The sequence below is a fragment of the Astyanax mexicanus genome, chromosome 23 (genome assembly GCF_023375975.1).
Source record: "Astyanax mexicanus isolate ESR-SI-001 chromosome 23, AstMex3_surface, whole genome shotgun sequence".
NCBI lineage: Eukaryota > Metazoa > Chordata > Actinopteri > Characiformes > Acestrorhamphidae > Astyanax > Astyanax mexicanus.
Window position 1 is genome coordinate 6,944,583 of NC_064430.1, and position 16,864 is coordinate 6,961,446.

General features: G+C 37.0%; 2 protein-coding genes across 2 annotated transcripts in view; both read left to right on the forward strand.

The window, feature by feature from the left end:
* pkp3b (plakophilin 3b) overlaps positions 1–16,864 on the forward strand; it is a 209,806-nt gene that overhangs the window by 177,716 nt on the left and 15,226 nt on the right. The window lies entirely within an intron of this gene.
* The window catches only part of mybpc3 (myosin binding protein C3), an 82,274-nt gene that overhangs the window by 48,338 nt on the left and 17,072 nt on the right, over positions 1–16,864 (forward strand). Inside the window, exons 17-22 of the mRNA XM_049471004.1 lie at positions 205–344; positions 3,669–3,828; positions 5,374–5,478; positions 5,625–5,813; positions 12,873–13,007; positions 14,508–14,675. Of these exons, the coding sequence (XP_049326961.1) occupies positions 205–344; positions 3,669–3,828; positions 5,374–5,478; positions 5,625–5,813; positions 12,873–13,007; positions 14,508–14,675 (897 nt within the window). The remainder of the gene's footprint in view (positions 1–204; positions 345–3,668; positions 3,829–5,373; positions 5,479–5,624; positions 5,814–12,872; positions 13,008–14,507; positions 14,676–16,864) is intronic.

A 16,864-nucleotide genomic window follows, 5' to 3' on the forward strand; every position in this document is an offset into this window, starting at 1 on the left:
TCAAATCCTCACAACAATGTTCCATAATCTTAAAAAAAAAACGTGTTCCCTGGACAGTAAAGACCGTTACTCCAACAAAAACAGACTGCAATCCTATTTATTTCCTTTTTTTATTTCATAAGAACAAAAACATATAGTGTATTTTTACCATTGTCAACATTTATTGATTATTTATTGATATTATTTATTGATTATTTATTTCAGACCCTCCCAAGATCCACTTGGACTGCATGGGCAGAACTTCAGATTCCACCATTTTGGTTGTTGCCGGAAACAAGCTACGATTGGACGTGCCAATCACTGGAGACCCCGCCCCCACTGTGGTTTGGACCAAGGGAGAGAAGGTAAGGGGAGTGGCCATGTGAGGATTATACATGGCTTGTTTTTCTTAACAGTGAGCGTGTTTACATGCATTTAAAAGTCTGATAATAATCAGATTATAATGCAGTTATCTGATTATTGAAGTATACATGTAAACAGCTTACTTTAGTTTCTTATATCAGAGAAAAGTCCAATAATCTGATTAAGAAATCTGATAGAGTGAGCTAGATTTTTTTTTTTAGCTCAGTAATGGTCTTTCTCAATGCATGTAAACCTTGAGAATCTGCGTGCATGAGTAAAAACAGACCCTGGTAGTGAAAATAAGTGTTATTCTGTGAGTTTATTAATAAAAATCAGATTATTGTTAGGCCCATATAAACCCATATTGATACTACTGACATATTGATTTACATATTAAAGTAAAAATGAAGTCATTGTGAAGATCTTACTCTGTTGCAATTGATAGTAAGAAGTATGTGTGAAAATATAAAATATTGGGATATCAAATTATTACAACTTACAACACTAGTTTACATGTAAAGATTGGTGTCAAAAGTGGTTCATTTAGTGTTGTGTTTAAATCCCGCCCACTAGATAGCAGTGTGGTCGTCTGTAGTTAGATCCCACTGTTCTGATTGGATAAAAAGTAAATATGATAGTGGTTTTTATACTATGACAGTTATTTTCTATTTTTTTACTTAAACCACAATATCACAATACATCACCTTTCTTACAGTATCACAATATACATATATAATACATACATACATATATGTACATACATACATACCTATATACATATATAATACATACAAAAAATGAGAGCCCACTTAAAAATTATGAGTTTCTTTGATTTTACCAGACTGAAAACCAAGCTGAACTGCTTGAATTTCTTTACCAAAAGTGGCATAAAAGTTATTCAAAAGCAGTGTGTAAGACTGGTGGAGGAGAACATGCCAAGATGCATGAAAACTGTGATTAAAAAACAGGCTTATTCCACCAAATATTGATTTCTGAACTCTTTCTGTTTGCATTATTGTCGGAAAGCTCTGCATCTCTTTTGTTATTTCATCCATTTCTCATTTTTTGCACATAAAGGCTCATATTTTTATTTTATTTTATTTTGGAATTTGGGAGAAATGTTGTCTGTAGTTTATAGAATAAAACAACAATGTTAATTTTACTCAAACATAAACCTATAAATAGCAAAATCAGAGAAACTGATTTAGAAACTGAAGTGGTTTCTTATTTTTTTCCAGAGCTGCATTGTGATACATATCTTATTGCCAAGTTCTTTCCAATACACAGCCCTAATAAGTTGTAGTATATGACATTTATGCCATGTACTATATTGCCCTGCCTGAAATTCCCTAATATAACATACAATAAACACTTTAATCTTTAATTTAAACTTTAATTTACACTTTGCTGTAACACTGAGACAGGAGCTCCAGCATGAGGGCTTCTGACCCCAGCTCTGAAGCCCAGACAGGTGAGTGGTTATGGGGTGAGCTCCTCTCAGAAACTCCCCGTTAAGCCGTGGACGGTCTGGTTTGGTGAAGGTTTGTATTCAGACTGTGACCTCACACTCTTAACACATTACCTGTTTGCCAAGGCCTCACCGCTTCTGCTCTGCTTGTGTAGGATAAATCTAAAAAGGCTCCGGAAGAAGGGAAACGAGAACCAGCCTTCATCTGGACTTTGAAGGATGGTGAAGTGAGTTTTGGCCTTTAAAACAATAACCCTGCCGCGATCTCTCGCTGTTATTATGTGCTTTGGGAATGTCTTCTGACCTTTGTCTGTATTGCTTGTATTGCTTTTGCTGCAGCAGCCACTGTATAGTGATGCTCCCTCAGGTCTATTATTCCTAAAGGGATTTATAGGCTTTGTTAATCTCCCACATGGTCATAACATCTTCAGATGAAGCATCACAGTCAGCCAATAAGGTGCTTAACTGATTACAATAAAATAAAAAAAAGTTTTGTTCCTTGTTTATGAACTTAATTACTGTATAACTGTAAATACTTTTGTGATTTTTATCTGCGATGCTTCACCATGACTTTGTTGAGTCTGGGTTTGGAATTTTAAGTATACTAACTTGTGCTTCCTCCAGAACAATTTTATTACATTTAATTAAAGCCAAACATAGTTCAGATTCATCCATTCAGATTTTTGTTAAATATATATTTTTTTATCTTAATTTTACAAACTTCCTTGTGGGGATAAACTTATGCTGTATATACTTTTAGAATTTTATATTTCAGTGTTGGTTAAAAAATGTGTGAAGTGTGAACATTGACATCAAAATCTGCTTCTTTTTCTTTAAGATTCTTAATATAATTTCCTTTTAAAAAACAGTTTTTTCTTAAGATAAATATGTGTAAGGTTTAGATACAATACATATGTTTTGTTATTTTGATATTGATATTGTTAATAGTGTTATTTGAGTTTTGTAATCATATTCACCAGTTAATTTATTCATTTGGAATTAGGCATGGTGCCAATGGGTACACTTTCTCTTAAGGATAAGGCTAATTTCTTCAATTTTTACTTGCAGGTTCTTTTTACATTTTCCTAAATGTACCTCTATACTGCAATTTTAGTCATTAATGTGCCTCAGTAGAGCTTTGATAATCCTAAATGTTCCTCAATAGTGCTATTTTAGTAATACATTTACCTCAGCAGAGCTTTGCTAATCTTAAATTCTTAAAATCTTGCCTCTGTACTGCCTTTTTCTGTCATTAATTTACCTTAGAGCTTTGACAATCATGAATTTACCTCAATGGTGCAATTCTAGTCATATATTTACCTCAGTAGAGCTTTGATAACAATACATTTACCCCTGCACTGCAATTTTAGTCATACATTTACGTTAGTAGAGCTATTCTTATAATACATTTACCTCAGCAGTGCTACTTAATCACATCCTCTTACACCCAGAAATGCATCCAGCCTTTTGGTAAACAGACAAATACTAGGGCTATGTTAGCCCAGCTAATGTTACTATCCTAGCCCTGTACAGCTTGTTTTGGTTGCCAAATATTCAGTGCATCTCTACACTGCACGCTGTTCTGAAGCATCAGGTGAGCGCATGCTTCATATACTCAGTTTGTGGAACATGCTTTAGATGAAATGCCAGCCCCATGCACACGCAGTAAGTAGTAAAGGCAAGGAATGAGAATTCTGCTTTATACCAGATGGATAGAGAGATGTGAGCACCTCTGGTTTTGCATCTGTAATGTGTAAGTTTGCCTGGTTTGGGCGTGGCCGCCTGCGCTGGATATGCATCATATGTAACATTACGATGCAAATGACTTGATTGTCTAAATGTGTGATTGTTTAATTAGGTCCTGACAGATTCTGGTGGGCGTGTCCACGTGGAGAGCACAAAGGGTCATTGCATCTTCACAATTGAGGGGACGGAGCGACAGGATGAGGGCGTGTACTCGGTTATTGTGCGGAACCCAGCAGGGGAGGACACCGCTGACATTAATGTGAAAGTTGTTGGTAAGATTTTCATTAATACTACATCTGCCATACATAAACCTATATAATCTTATATGTACAGTACATATATATGTACACTTTGGGCGCTCGTTTCCACGGAGATCCACGTAAAAACACAACAGCAAGTGGAAATGAAGAAAGGCTACTGAACACGATGTCATGTGACCAAGAAGAACAAAAAAAACTCACTGAGTAGTATCACTGAGTAGTAATAAGTGTGAAATATTTTTCACTGACATCCCCCTTAGAAACTAATCCCGTCCGGATAGACATATATATATAGACATTTCAAAGCTCCAGACATAAAGAGTTAAGACAATTAAGAAAAATGGGATTTAACACAGAGTTCACCACACAGGGTAGCAGTGTAAATATCATAATATACTGTATATTAAATTATTAATGTAGGCAGCGTATCTACGCATCTGAACATATATTTAAATATATAATTTAAATATGTATGATACATACAGTGGTTGGACAATGAAACTGAAACCCCTGTCATTTTAGTGTGGGAGGTTTCATGGCTAAATTGGAGCAGCCTGGTGGCCAATCTTCATTAATTGCACATTGCACCAGTAAGAGCAGAGTGTGAAGGTTCAATTAGCAGAGTAAGAGCACAGTTTTGATCAAAATATTGCAATACACACAACATTATGGGTGACATACCAGAGTTCAAAAGAGGACAAATTGTTGGTGCACGTCTTGCTGGAGCATCTGTGACCAAGACAGCAAGTCTTTGTGATGCATCAAGAGCCACGGTATCCAGGGTAATGTCAGCATACCACCAAGAAGGACCAACCGCATCCAACAGGATTAACTGTGGACGCTGTAAGAGGAAGCTGTCTGAAAGGGATGTTCGGGTGCTAACCCGGATTGTATCAAAAAAACATAAAACCACGGCTGATCAAATCACGGCAGAATTCAATGTGCACCTCAACTCTCCTGTTTCCACCAGAACTGTCGGTCACCACAATAAATGATTGTGGTCTAAAACCAGGTGTTTCAGTTTCATTGTCCAACCCCTGTATATCGTCGCTGTCTCAAAAAAAAAAAAAAAAAAAAAACGGAAAATTTACAGGAAAGAGATAAAACATGTTTAACTTTCAATAGAAGTCAATTTAAAAACGTTTTATTTCAGGTAATTTTGAAATTTAGAAATTCTATTGGTCCATACGCAATTTTAACACAGAATAGAGGACAGTTGGTTTGTTAAAATAATATACTAATCTAAAAATCGAGTGTTTTTTTTATTGGACAGGGACGATATACTCCTAGGCCAGTTTTGTACTGATGTAGGTAAAATATGTGGTAAAAATTTTAGCAGACATTTTTATCCAGAGCGACAAAGTTACGAAGGTTTCAAAATGTTCACTCTTTTACTGAGAATATCTAAAACTAGTATCTACAGAACTAAAGAAAAAATCACATTTAATTTAAGCCTTATAAGTGTTGTGATTTAATAATTAAAAGTGGATAATCATTTGCATAATCCTTTAAGTCGTATTTTGAGCTTGAATTAGATGTAGTATTTTTTTTTTCTAGATGTGCCAGACCCCCCGCAAGCTCCCAGAATCCTCAGCGTTGGTGAGGACTCCTGTGTTGTTCAGTGGGATCCTCCTCTGTTTGATGGTGGCCAGCCAGTTATAGGTATGTTATTGTACTTTATTAATATAAGTATTATTTAATATGAAGTGACATCCACCTCTGAAGAATATTAGTCCTATATTGTAGGCTCTGATTCTGATTACAACTTTAAAAAACAGGTAAATATTAATGACTATATAATGTTTAAGGCTACGTTCTGGAGAGGAAGAAGAAAAAGAGCTTCAGGTGGATGAGGCTGAACTTTGACCCCTATAAGGAGACCACATACGAGGCTAAGAGGATGATTGAGGGCATGACCTACGAGATGCGGGTCTACGCTGTGAACGCTATCGGCATGTCACGCCCCAGCGCTGCCTCTGAGCCGTTTGTGCCCATTGGTGAGTTTCACAGCCTTGATTTAACTCTCACCTGTTCTATATTAAAATATTGCACTTTATTAAGATAATTTAATCAGAACTGTGCAAACGGTTGCAGAAGTAAAAAAATATATATTTAAAAGCTAATTCAGTATAATATACACTGGCCAAAAAAAAAGTCACTACTTAAAAAAAAAAGGTTACACACTCTAATGTTTTAATGTTTTGACAGATTTGTGGCCTTGTTTCGATAAGCTTCTGCAATGTTACAAGATTTATTTCAATCCAGTGTTGCATTAATTTATTTTTCACCAAGATCAGCAGAGACAGCATTCGTTCATAGCTGTGGTAATTAGCATTATCTGGCTAATATATCAGATTAAACCACGCAGTTTAGCTCAAATAAAAGGAGTATATTTAATAGGTGGCTCGGATCGAGACCGGATCACGTTCTCACCACAAGTGAACTACTCCAGAATTTGTTTGGGACCAGAAATTTTGAGACCATCTCCTCTAGCTGGTCTCGGTCCGGTTGTTTTGAGCCGCACCCGAGTGTGATTACTGTTTTCACACTTACTCAATTAAACCACACTGAGGGTACAAACCAACCAGAGTCCGTTTTAACCTAACAAAATAGTGCTGGTGTGAAAATGCCCTAAAAGTAACAGATTAGCACTGATCTTAGCTCCTGAACTCTTTAACCATTTCAGACCTGAATTATCTCCAGAGATGGAAAAAATGTAAGAGGGCTGTTTTCTGTCACACACAGAAAAGGAGACTCTAAAATATTTTACTATAAATCTATATAGCAAAGAAATCCAAATTAGCTAAAATATTTATTAGTTATAAATTATAATTATTTCCACTGCATTGGAGGTCTGTGTGTAATATTTTCACATTTCACATTAACATTTTTGACATTTCATAAACCATTCCTAAAGAGTAAAAAACATTTATTTTAAGTGTTCTAAATCACATTAAATTAGTAAAAAATAGCTGTTAATTTTCCTTAATGTACTCCCTAGTACTACTGTTTTTCTAGTGTTTTTTTCCAGTGTTTTTGCAGTTGGCAGGGCCAAGCTACTGTTTGATTGCTTTATAAGCTTGTTCATTGGCTCTAGGCCTGTCGCGATAATTAAGTTATCGACTTATCGTACGATAATTATTTTAACCGCGATCATTTTTGCAGACGTCCATAACAGCCATCGGGTCTCCGCGCGAGTTTGTTTACATGAGAACGCTAGATTTCTAGTGCTGCTCTCTCACCGGCTCTCTGTCTGAGGCAAAGTCGAATCTGTCAGACAGCGACATCTATCGGTTAATGAGTGTAGTGCACGCAGAGCTGCACCAGTAAAGTGTTAGCTGGCGAACGTATTCGAGTGTCTGACAGTTACATTAAAAAATACATTTATAGCAAGAGCTATGGCTGAGCCATCTGTGTCTTTGATCATATGGACACGTGTGTTTTTGAGCTAATGTGTGTTTTACAGCATATGCGTATATGATCAGAATAAAGAATCTGCAAGTTCCTTTGTGCTGGATCTAGAGTTAAAAAAAAAATCATGTAAATGTTACTTTCATCTATTTGATTTTACTTTTTTTTTATAAAGGTCTGTTTAATATTTAGTGCAGTTTTTTCAGAACCCATGGAGTACCAGGGTGGTTGTTTTTTATTTGTTTTATTTATTTAGGATATTAAAATACTTGTATATTGGAAGCCCAATGTCTGTTCTTAATAATAAAAAATGGTGTAATAGTATTATTATGCTAGTATATTATTACTGTGACAGAATGTCTTAAAGCTCCTTTGGGAGCCCCGAAGCAGGAAAAAAAGCATTTTCTATAGTGATGCTTTAAAATGACAATATTATCGTTTATCGCAATAATTTCTGGGACAATATATCGTCTGGATATATTACAAAATGTCATTTAAAAACACATGATGTCCATTGTAATGGATGCAGGGTCTGAAAGGGTTAAAACATGGATTCTTTATCACATGCAGACTTACAGTTTACTAACTCCTATAAAAGTGTTTAAGTGCTTGAACTGTTCCTGTATTTGATCGTAGTTGAAAGGTTTGTTTGCTGCAGCTTAAGTCTATTTGCAGCCTTCAGTTTATTTTCAGTGTTGGGGAGAGTCAGAGGTTAGGTACTTTGTTACGTGAGGTTGTAACAAGCCTGCTGCTCACAAGGTGTCTGGCCTTTCATCTGCCTGCCAAATAAGGAATGCTGCTCTATTCTGGCCACCTGGAGCCACTCTGCCACACGTCATCACACTGCAGCGTCTGTGCTGCGGACGGCCTGTCAGCCCCTGAGGGAGCGGCCGTGAGAAACCCTCAGTGACTGTTCACTCGCTAAAATAAGATATTTAAGGGTTAAAATTCAGTATAACCTGCTTTTGCGTGCATGGCATAGTTGTTTTAGGATTTATTAAGACATTATTACAAATAATGAGGATTAATTGTTAATTAGGGGTGTTTTACATCGTCATCATGCACAATAATATTGAACATTTTTTTCAGTTATTTATTTTCTTTTTACAAAAGCACAACATGTACAAAAGCACAAGGAATATTTATGATAGAAAACACCCCAAAATAAAGCAAAAACAAACAAATAAGCAAATGTAGTCAAAGCAAATTATACAGGTTAGACATATGTTAGAGGTCTGTAAATGGCTCCCATGTTCTCAAAAAAATATTTTGAAGAGGTTAAGTGTTGGAGGTATTATTTGGTTCCACTTCAGCATTTCTTTAAACAATTATTTTAACGATTTAGTAGAAACATTTGTGATATTAGATATGAATTAGGACATATCACCCCTTAAAAAAGGGAAAATATAAAGTGATTAAGCAAAAAGAAACAAATATATATGTGTACTTTACCTTTACCTTCTTTACCTACCTTTACCTAAACTTACCTCAGTGGTGCAATTTTAGACATAAATTTACCTCAGTAGAGCTTTGATAATCCTACATTTACCTTTATACTGCAATTTCCGTCATAGGTTTACCTCAGTAGAGCTTTGATAATGCTACATTTACCTCTATACTGCAATTTCAGTCATTACATTTACATTAGGAGAGCTGTTCTAATAAGTGTGAGAAGTGATGCTGAATCTTTCCTGTTGCTATAAAAAAATCTTGATAATAGAGGAAACACTGCAAACAAATGTATATCTGTGTACTCTGAACTCCTTTAAAAAGGATTTTAAGAATTTAAAATCTTGTAATTTCTGAAGGTTTTAAAGGGCCAAAAGTCACAGTATAATATTAATGACTTGAAATAGTTGCCGATCTTCATTTATTTGTTTCTTTGTTTCGTTTCTGATTGTCTTTGATGTTCTTTGATGTTCTCATTGTTCACTTCGTCCAGCATGAACAGTTCTGTAAACCTGAGCCGTCATTGTCGTCCATTACAATAGGACAGATTAGGAAAGCATCTTTGGCATCCTCTTCTATAAATAATGGCACATTAGCGTGCCGGGAGGCTACGTCCAGTGGTGTGGTTTGCCCAAAACTGCTTGACCGCAGAGAGGAGGAGGAGGTGGTGTTGGTGGTGGGGGGTGTACAGTGGGACAGTGGGGGTTGGAGAACAATCTCAGCCAGCTGCACTACTACCGCTGTCCTCGACCCTGGTCACAGCTCCCAGAGGGCAGCTCAGGAGAGAACCAGAGCAGGTGTTGGTGAGGGGAAGGCCGGAACGAGAGGATCACGGGCTCAGAAAAAGACAGACGGACACAAGGCATTCAGGAAGCTCTGCAGGGACGCTACACCAGACCAGAATAGCCTGAAGTGACCCAGCGGCACCATGACCAAACCCATGCTCCCCAAAACGGCGGAGAAGAAGCCGGCCGAAGAAGCGCCGGCGGACGCCGTGGTCGATGCTCCTCCAGAGGCCCCCAAAGAACCTGAGGCAGCACCTCCTCCTGCAGAGGAACCAGCACCGGAGGCCAGCACTGAAGCTACCACTGCAGCTCCTTCAGCTGAGGAACCTGCACCACCTGCAGATGGAGAAGCAGTGCCCTCAGAGGGGGCACCACCAGGAGAGGAGGGGGCACCACCGCCTGCTGAGGAAGCTACCCAAGAGCCTGCCCCACCACCTGAGCCTGAAGCAGAACCGGAACCTGTTGGCAGTATGCATCAGATTGTATTGAATTTCTATTGAAATAGTTTTATGGGAGAACCTAGTAAACGCATGCGTTGTGTTTGCGTAGACTTTGTAGAAGATTCGTAGATAGCTTGTTGAAATTCTGGTGGCTACTGAAAAATATGATATGACTTGGTTTTCCTTACACTGTGTCAACATTCCTTAATGAATGGACCAATAGAAATTCTCCAAAATGACCAGAAATAGACTATTTTTACATTGACGTCCATTGAAAGTGAAGAAGGTTTCTTTTGCTTTGTTTCGGAGATGCATGTTTTTCATTGGACAGCAATGACATATATATTTTTCATTGAACTTATTCTAATATATTCAGAATAGTAAAGCTGGTTTGTTTAACACACTAAACCCTAGATTTGTTATGCATTATGTTAGGTTACTGATTAATAAAGGATAAACCATAATGAAATATTTGGTGTTTACTGAGTGGCATCCTCCAGGGTTCAGTTGTAGGGTTTATGAAGTTGCTGATAACTGTGGCAGTATTGTAGTTATGAGAGAGTGAAGCCATGAGGTAAAGCAAAGCGTGGCACTCTTGGAACTTTTAAAGAACTGGTCCAGATTTTAGGACTTGAAGTTTGGGACTTGGTTTGGATTGTTTGCAGTTTTGTTTTTAGATCTTTCAGAGCTATTTAACAATAGAAGAAGAAAAAGAACTGTTGTTGCAGCCTAGTCTGGGTAAACAGATTATACTGGTGATTCAAAGTAAAGGGAATGCAAATGGAAATCTGTTATTCTACAATGTGATCTGCATGCATGTGAAAGGGAGTCAGTTTCGGCACAACAACCTGCATGAAAAGGCAAATAACTGGATTGACATCATTCTTCAAACCAATCAGTGTCAGGTATACAGAGGCTCCGCCCACATAGGTGCTGATGATGACAAGTTGTAGTAAAGTCTTTTAGTGATCTTAACAGTAACTAAACTGCAATGACAAGCCATACCAATAAAGAAAGAAAGAAAGAAAGAAAGAAATATATATAGAGAGAGAGAATTAAAGGACAGAGAGACAAAAAGAAAACAGAGTGACAGTAAGAAAGAAAGAAAGAAAGAAAGAAAGAAAGAAAAAAAGGCAGAAAAAATTGACACAGAATGAAAGAGAAAGAATGAAAGAAAAAAACACAGAGACAAAAAAAGAGACAGACAGAACGAAAGAGAGAGAGAGACAGAAACAGAGAGAGAGAAAGAGAGACAACAGAGAGACAAAAAGAAAGACAAAAACAAAAAGAGAAAGAAACAAAGAAACAAAGAAAGAGAAGAGAGAGACAGAAAGAAATAGACAGAGAGAAAAAAATAAAAAAGGTAGAAAGAAAAAAGACAGAGAGAGACAGACAGAAAGTCAGAGACAGAAAAAGAGAGAAAGAAAGCCAGAGACAGACAGAAAGACAGAGAGAGAATAAATGGGAAAAATAAAAAAGAAATAAATAAAGAAAGAAAAGAAACAGACAGAGACAGAAAGAAAGAAAGACAGACATAATAAAGAAGAGAGGAGTAAAGACAGACAGGAAGACAGGTTGATGGTTTGCTGCAGCACAGTAACAGGTCAGGACAGTGCTAAGTGCAGACTATTCCTGTCCTGTAGCTGCTGCAGCATCAGCAGCATCTCCTCTCTCTCTGAGAGCTTCTTATCAGTGCCAGCCCGAGTTTAACTCCTGCCTATTAAAGCAGTGACAGGTCGGCGCGGCTGTGCCGGCAGCTGAGCATGAAGGTTGGCTGCAGGGTAAGGTTAGCTGTACCTCTCTCAGGCCTCTGTTTTATTGCGCTCATAGTTTCCGTGGCTTCTTCTCGTGGTGAAAAGGCTTTGCTCTAGTTTTCACACTGACGAGTGAAAGAGTGCAGGACTTAAAACACCTCGGTGACAAGTCCCGTAAATCCCTACAGAACCTCAGCGCTGTCTGTTCTCCTTTAGTCTGCACTGGCTTACTAAATGTGCAGCACAAAGCAAATTTCCACACTAAAAATACACCACCAGTTTAATAAGCATTTTACTTGATGGGAGAAGTCAAGGTTGATCTGTAAATATTGCAGGGAATTCAGATATATTTAAAAATGTTATATGATTTCAGGGTAATTTTGCGGTAACAATATTCTTGGTGATATGAAAAAACATTATACTAAAAATATAATTTTAATCTTTGGGAATTAATTGACCTACTGCAACACAATGAATGTTAATGTTGTACACAAATTAAGTGCAATAGTTGCAATTTAAATCAGTTTAAATGGAACATAAAAATCTGTAAACTTATGTCTAATTTTAAATAACAGTAACTTATCAAGACTAAACTATTAATTATGCAACAAAATAAAGTAAAATGTAACACAAGTGCAACATTTTTAGGGCCACAAGCTAAGATAATGGGCCCTATTTTAGCGATCTATAGGCGAGCTATCAACTCTGCACCGTGCAGCTTTTTTTTTTTACAGCTCTTTGCTATCATAATGACGGGAAAAGTACACTTTACACAGCTCGGAAAACACAAAAAAGGCATGTACTAACATGAAATAAACCAATCAGAGCCAGGTGCGCTCTGACTTTGACAGATTTCAATGTCTGTGTTGCCAAGATAGCAATGAACATCTGACTGTTGAAGTCTGTCTAGGTTGTATTCAGTCAGTGGTGCACCTGGGTTTTTTCCATTGCCAAGATAGCAATATGCCAGAAATTTACTTGAACACACCTTACTTTCTGTCCATCAGCGAAGATGAATTCACATGCGCTGTTGCAATTTAAATGATGCATCACATGGAAGGTGTGAAAGTTGTGTAAAGACTGTAAGCGAGGTGTAAGATAGTAATGAGCATCATAACACGTCTTGCACAGGGTGTAAGAAAGAGCCCTATGTCTTATTGTAAGGACAGTTTAATTTAACCTCATTTTTAACCTAATGTGTCTGTTTTTCACTGCAGCTCCTTCCAGCGAGCCCATTGGCCTGTGCGTGGATGACATCAGTGACACCACCATCTCTCTGAAATGGAGAACTCCAGAGAAAGTGGGCTCTGCTGGAATCGATGGGTATGGGGTGGAGTACTGCAAGGAAGGCAGTAAGTGTGTGTGTGGGGGGTGTGTGTGAAGTGTTCTGTATCTGTATCTATATTGGAGATTAGTACTGGATAAATGAGTTTTATCTGGGGAGGAGCTGTAATTGAAGTGATTACTGGTGATGATCGTGATGGTGATAATGCTGTTGTATTACTGATGTAATTTTGCAATTTGCCAAACCGAGTGCTTCTGTCCGCTCTCATCAATCTCACAATAATGTTCGAACAAAATCTGCTAATAAACACAGCCTGGCGTCATGTCACTGTTGAGTTGGGCGCCACATAACACTGTTATTGGCATCTGGGCTCATCGTACAAATATACTTTATTAAAATTCATCCCAAACCAATAAATCTATTAAAATCCTCAAATTAGATTACACAACAACCCCCTGATATACACATTTCAGCTTTATTAGTACTGACCAGACCATTGTGTTGCACTGCACAGCCTCATATTTCCCATTTGCAAACAATAATTAACTATTTATCAGTCCATTCTTGACCAAAAGCAAGTGTGTTAAACTTCAAATTTAAAATAAAACACCTTAAATAGATAATAATATCTATATGTATCTTGAATACATCTAATGTTCAATAGGTGTGTTTTTTTTATCCATTTAGAACTTTTAGTTTTTAATTAGAAAATAGAGTAAACCGTCTCACCTGAAACTGACAGAGCTATAGCATCAACTAAAGTTTATGTTCTGTCTCTTCAGTCAATAAAAAAAAATCAATAATCAAATAATTGTCAGATACATTTCTCAACATCATGCATGTGTGAGTCCACACAATAAAATTCATTAGTGTTAAATTAACACTATATTAGGCGCAGTTTCCTGTATAGGGATTAAGCCAAATCTTGCATATACAGAATTTGATAACACTGGTAAAACAATAAGTATACATAAAAAAAAAACAGTACTATGACAGTAATAAATATTATTAAGTGGTTAAATAAGGTCTCAGCTAATTATTAACTGACACAAAAATGCTATGATAAATTTTATATTTAATCATGTTTAATGTATAATGTAATAATAATGAATTGAGACATTAGTTGAAAAAAAAAATAATGATTAATAATGTTGTAACTATTCATTATGTCAATTAATAATTACTTGAGTCAATGTGTTGTATGTGCTGTTAATTAATGTGCCCTTTAAAAGAAGAAGGTAGTATTTAACTAGGCTTAATTCTTGTCCAGGAAGATGACTGTTAGTGTTCAATTTTAACACAGTGTTGATTTAACAATATTAGTGCTATTAGAGTTAACACTGACAAATTTACTGTGCACCATTATATTCCACACTTTAGAGACCTCTTAACATACCCCATTAAGATATGTGATAATATTCCCTATTAACATATATAATAAGCATAATCAGGAATTCAATTTAGTTCAATTTAACAAATGTTAAATTGAGGTGGAATGATTGGCAAGTTGTAATGCCTGTATAACTATTAAAAAAACACTAAAAAAAACGCTTTTCTTCTGGTCCAGCTGATGAGTGGATTCCTGCATTTGAGGGACTCACAGAGAGAACCTCCGTGATCATCCGGGACCTGCCCACAGGAGAGAAGATGCAGTTCCGAGTGCGGGCGTTTAATGTGGCTGGTCCAAGCCCTCCTGCCAGTCTACCTCAGGCTGTCACAATCCGTGAGATCATGCGTGAGTATACTATCCTTCACCTCAACACACGTGAGCATCCACACACTGTATACACATCATTTCTTCTTCATAGAAGGTGCTTTCACACCTACCTTGTTTGGTCCAAACCAAAAAAAATAGCAGGTATGAAAGGTTCTGCAAACCAAATTCTTGACCAAACTATCAAATTTGGTCTTTTGATCAGCTAATTTCATGCTAGCACCATGCTTAACAATGGGGGACAGGCACGGCGATCCTAAAAACAATTGTGCTTTGTTGAGTTGCTAGCCCAAATCTGTTTTTTGGCATATCTAGATTAGTATTCAGATTGATATATAATAGCCTAGACAGCCAAAAAAACATCTGATCCAAAGTGGAGGTATATTGATTCAGCACCCCCGCCAGGAAAAGCACCCCCTCTCAGAAGTGCACGCTTTGTTGCTATGTATGTAACTGTGACTGTGACTGCATATTTCTAAGTTAATTTAAAGCAGATTATCTCTACTTTTATCAAGAAAATGGTGTTTATGCACTCCCGAGAGAGGGTGCTTTTCATGGCGGGGTGCTGAATTTAGCACAACACCAGTAATCCCACTGAGCAGTGAGTAAGGTAAGCATGCTCGGGCACGGATTGTTTAAACGTAGTGTGAGTGCAGGTGAGCAGGGGAATGGGGAGGGGGTAGAACCGTGATCCATCACAATTTAACCAAACTGTGCTTAGTGTGAGTACAAGGCAAGACAAGGCAAGTTTATTTATATAGCACCTTTCATACACAATGGTCATTCAAAGTGCTTTACAAATAAGAAAATACAAAGAAAAGTCAAATTACAAAAACGTGTAACAATAAAAATGGAAATAAAAAATAAAATAACAATAAAGCATGGATAAAACATGATTCAAACATAAATAAAACAAAGATAAGTCAAATTAAGAATGTAAAAGAATAATTGCAATTTAAGGAAATAGTTTAAGAACAATGTTAAAAGAAAAAAAAAGAAAAGTAAATACAAGTCATTATAATTAAAATAATATTCAAGTAATGGAAAATTAAGAACAAAAAAATAATACTAAAAATGAAAGTTACAGAGTGTGGAAAGCGCTGGTAAACAGAATTTTTTGTTTTCAGCATTTTCTTAAAAGAAATTATAGTTTGAGCGCATCTCATAGTAGTATGTGTTTTGCTGGTATGGGTGGATCAGACACTGCAGCAGTGCTGCTGGAGTTTTTAAACACCAGTCCATCATCCAGAAATATCCTGCCAAAAGCATTGTGTGGGCAGCATCATGTGAGAACTGATGAAGGACAAGAGGAGGATGACCAACACAAACTGTAATAGAGGGGAGGACATTGGGTCGAAATGGTGTTTAAGAACTCCAGCAGCACTGCTGTGTCTGATCCAGTCCTAAATAATAATAATAGCTGTATCTCTGTGGTGGTTTTTATCTCCTGTAGAGTCCTGAGTATTGAAGAACAGGGTGAAAGGAAGATAATAACAGTATAAATATACAGAGAAACAAATATAGGACTATAATCTGTATTTAGAGTATGATCAGTGGAGTTGTAAAAAAAACGTACAATTTGTGAATGGGTGTAATTTTCCCACAAACCATTTAAACTGAGTAAACTCACTGATTACAGGTCTGTGAGCACAGTGTGTGATGAGATGGATGTCATGGATCTTGTTTACAAACATTCATTTGCATTTCCATCTGCCAGCTGCTCACAGCAAATCACGTATTAGTGATGGGAACGGAAGGAGATAAGTGGGGTCTATTTTGGGTTTCAGAGCCCCCCCCCCCCCCCCCCCAGACTTTCCGTTCATTGATAAGATGATATCGTGCTAAGTGCTCATCTGGCAGAAGGCCCTGTTGAGGACTCGTGTGTGACGTGTAGTCTCTGTGATGCGGATAAATTAATGCTTGATGCTGAGGCTTTGTTTTATATTTGTTTTACGTATATTCATATACATTACACACTGTATATATATACATATATACAGTGTATAATGGCCCCTTAACCTTTTAAGGTAGTTTTCACATCTGTAGTTGGTTTCTCTGGTCTGAATCAGTTGATAAGTTTGTTAATTAGAGATTTTTTCCCTCAGTTTGATTTGTTTTCACACAGGCAAAAACCTAAATGCATCCGAATGCACCCCAACAATGTAACATGCAAGAATATTATTTAATCTGATTGGTCAGAGCTGTAAAAA